Below are 3,429 nucleotides of genomic sequence, written 5' to 3'. Positions count from 1 at the left end.
CCATCCAGGGGATGGGAAGGAGCCGCATTCTGAGCAACTCGTCACGAATGACAGAGCAGAAGGTCTAGAGATGGGAGATGGGTCCAAAGTCATGTTTGAAAGAACAAGACAGGGGGACATTTTAAAGACCTTCTCTAGTCTACCCAAAGAGCAAATGGGGAGTTCTAGGGAGGCTAACAGAATGACGCAGACAGACTCATGCCCAGGCCAGAGAATGAATGCTGAGGACACAGGCAAATTATTCCCAGGGAAAGGAATCCCAAGAATTGCAAAAGTTACATGTAGTGAGTGTGGGCAAGGCTTTAGTGCTAAGTCAAGCCTTATCACACACCTGAGGACTCACACAGGGGAGAAGCCCTATGTCTGCAGGGAATGTGGGCGAGGCTTTATTCAGAAGTCAGACCTCATTAAACACCAGAGGACACACACAGGGGAGAAACCCTATGACTGCAAAGAGTGTGGACGAGGCTTTAGCCGTAAGTCAGTCCTCACTATACACCAGAGGACACACTCAGGGGAGAAGCCCTATGTCTGCAGGGAGTGTGGACGAGGGTTTAGTCAGAAGTCACTCCTCACTGTACACCTGACGACACACTCAGGGGAGAAGCCCTATGTCTGCAGGGAGTGTGGACGAGGGTTTACCCAGAAGTCAAAACTCATTATACACCAGATGATACACTCAGGGGAGAAGCCCTATGTCTGTAGGGAGTGTGGACGAGGGTTTAGTCAGAAGTCATACCTCATTACACACCAGAGGACACACTCAGGAGAGAAGCCCTATGTTTGCAGGGAGTGTGGACGAGGCTTTAGCCGGAAATCAGCCCTAATTATGCACCAGAGGACACACTCAGGGGAGAAGCCCTGTGTCTGCAAGGAGTGTGGACGAGGCTTTTGTCAGAAGTCATACCTCATTACACACCAAAGGACACACTCAGGGGAGAAGCCCTATGTCTGCAGGGAGTGTGGACGAGGCTTTTGTCAGAAGTCAGTCCTCACTGTACATCAGAGGACACACTCAGGAGAGAAGCCTTATGTCTGCAGGGAGTGTGGACGAGGCTTTAGCCGGAAACCAGGCCTCATTAAACACCAGAGGACACACTCAGGGGAGAAGCCCTATGTCTGCAGAGAGTGTGGAAGAGGCTTTAGCCGGAAACCAGCCCTCATTAAACACCAGAGGACACACTCAGGGGAGAAGCCCTATGTCTGCAGGGAGTGTGGACGAGGCTTTAGCCGGAAATCAGCCCTCATTATACACCAGAGGACACACTCAGGAGACAAGCCCTATGTCTGCAGGGAGTGTGGGCGAGCCTTTACTCGGAAGTCATACCTCATTACACACCAGAGGACACACTCAGGGGAGAAGCCCTATGTCTGCAAGGAGTGCGGGAGAGGATTTATCCAGAAGTCAGTCCTCAGTAGACACCAGAGGACACACTCAGGGGAGAAGCCCTATGTCTGCAGGCAGTGTGGACGAGGCTTTACTCGGAATTCATCCCTCATTATACACCAGAGGACACACTCAGGGGAGAAGCCCTATGTCTGTAAGGAGTGCGGACAAGGCTTTATTCAGAAGTTATACCTCATCAGACACCAGAGGACACACTCAGGGGAGAAGCCCTATATCTGCAGGGGTTCTGGACGAGACTTTGGTGATAAGTCACACCTCATTGGACACAGGAGAAGAAAATACAGCGAACACACACCTCCATCTCCCCAGCTTTGAGAGGCTTCAGTTCAAGTCCCCAAGAGAGTGAAGAGCACAGAAATGAGTGGGTAAGCAGGTCCTCCATTTTCATGTCAAGGGAAGATGTCGAGCAACTCCAAGGGTCCCTAAAGTGGGCAGGTGGTTCTGCCAATCCTCTCCCATGATGCTTTAGTCGTTTGTAGTAAATATTGCTTTCACACAGAGCTGTAGTCCAAGCCACATACCTTACTCCCTCATCAGAGAAGACACAGAGAACTCACATTCTCAGCCCAGATTTCCACAGCACTTTGGTCCCTGAAAAGCTGAAGTGTAGATTCTGACTAAATGATTGGAGAATCTAATGTGGACTTGGGGAGAGAAGTTGGGACCCTCTGAGAAGGGAGCACTTTGATTCCCTGGGAATTATAACCCCCTCTCTCAATGACCACTCCATAACGAACCACCTGGAAGCATAGTTCTCTGGCTTAATACCCCCCAGGGCCCTTGAGCCACATTTCTCATAGAACACCAATCTAGGCCTCTCCCCTTGACTTTGTTCCAAACAAACCTCTCCTCAGACCATCGTGTCAGCCATACCACAGAATACCAGGCAAAGCAGGTTCAGTGATGAGCTCCAAAACTCAGAACCACATGGGTAGGAACACTTTAAAAGTTTGATGGCTTATAGCTAGTGGAACTTGTAGTGAAAGTAAGAAATTGTGTGCGTTTCAATTTCCCTGGGCTTGGCGGCCCAGAGTCGACAACTTGGGTGAGACCAAAGAGCAAGACCAAGTGGGGGAGCAGACACACCATGGAAAAACACCACAGGAACCTCAGAGCAAAGGTGGACAATACACTTTGTCAGATTTGCTTTACTCTGATTTTCTTTTCTGATATCTGTTCATTGGCCACCCACTGTTTGCACACCTCCTTCTGGTGACTAGAGGGGGTGCCTGAGCGAGTGGACACCCCCCACCCTCACCACTGGTGGGTTCTTCTGCCACGCATGCGGCTTGGCTTCTGCTGTTTGACAGGGTCCCAGCAGAAGGAGAAACGACATGTGAAGCAGATGATTCTCAGAAGCTGGCTTCTATCTTCTAAGATAACTCTGAATTCACCTGTAAAAATATATAATATGGTCATATTCACAGCCTTTACTGTGAGTTCTGCAGACCTTGGGAAGAAACCGGTCTGGCAATAATTGTTTCAACTTCAGTGGTTTGAATTCAACGGCTTTAGTGTCTAATGCCTGCTGGAGAATTTTCCACAAAGAAAAAGCATTAACTGGCATGTCAGCAGCCTCATTCTCAGCATACCAAGATCTCATTTCTTTTCCAACAGCATCCCATGTTTCTAAATCTAGGGTTCCTTTCTCGGGGAACCAAGGACTATCTGTATAAATTCAAAAAAACAAGTAACTGTGATATACTAACTTTAATACCTTTCATCTGCAATGAATGTTTAATAATCTATGCATACAGCTTTCGATCTTTAAACTCATTTTGACCCATGGCTTAAAGCGTAACTTCAATAATTAATCATTTTATAGACTAATTATGGCACATAACGTCTCAAAAGTTCTGTATCTTCTCACCTATCACTTAGGTGACACTCACTTGTCAGGGGTCCGTGGTACCCAGGCTGAGGTCCTATCCACACCGAAATCTCTTTTTAATTGTTTATCTTAGTTCATTAGTCATATATCTGTACCTATCCTTCTCGAGCCCCACGTTTAAGGTGCCACT

The 3,429-nt window shown here is 47.9% G+C and overlaps 1 protein-coding gene across 1 annotated transcript; it reads left to right on the top strand.

Annotated features, from left to right (window-relative positions):
* The first annotated feature begins 181 nt into the window (after positions 1 to 181).
* LOC102814967 (histone-lysine N-methyltransferase PRDM9-like) lies at positions 182 to 1,723 on the top strand. The gene is made up of 2 exons (XM_006877961.1): positions 182 to 467; positions 1,056 to 1,723. The coding sequence occupies exons 1-2, from the start codon at positions 182 to 184 to the stop codon at positions 1,721 to 1,723; spliced, it is 954 nt and encodes a 317-aa protein (XP_006878023.1).
* The last annotated feature ends 1,706 nt before the right edge of the window (positions 1,724 to 3,429 follow it).

This window comes from Chrysochloris asiatica, unplaced genomic scaffold (genome assembly GCF_000296735.1).
Source record: "Chrysochloris asiatica unplaced genomic scaffold, ChrAsi1.0 scaffold00717, whole genome shotgun sequence".
Lineage (NCBI taxonomy): Eukaryota > Metazoa > Chordata > Mammalia > Afrosoricida > Chrysochloridae > Chrysochloris > Chrysochloris asiatica.
The sequence above is the reverse complement of the archived record's forward strand: the minus strand, read 5'-3'. Positions and strand labels throughout refer to the sequence as shown.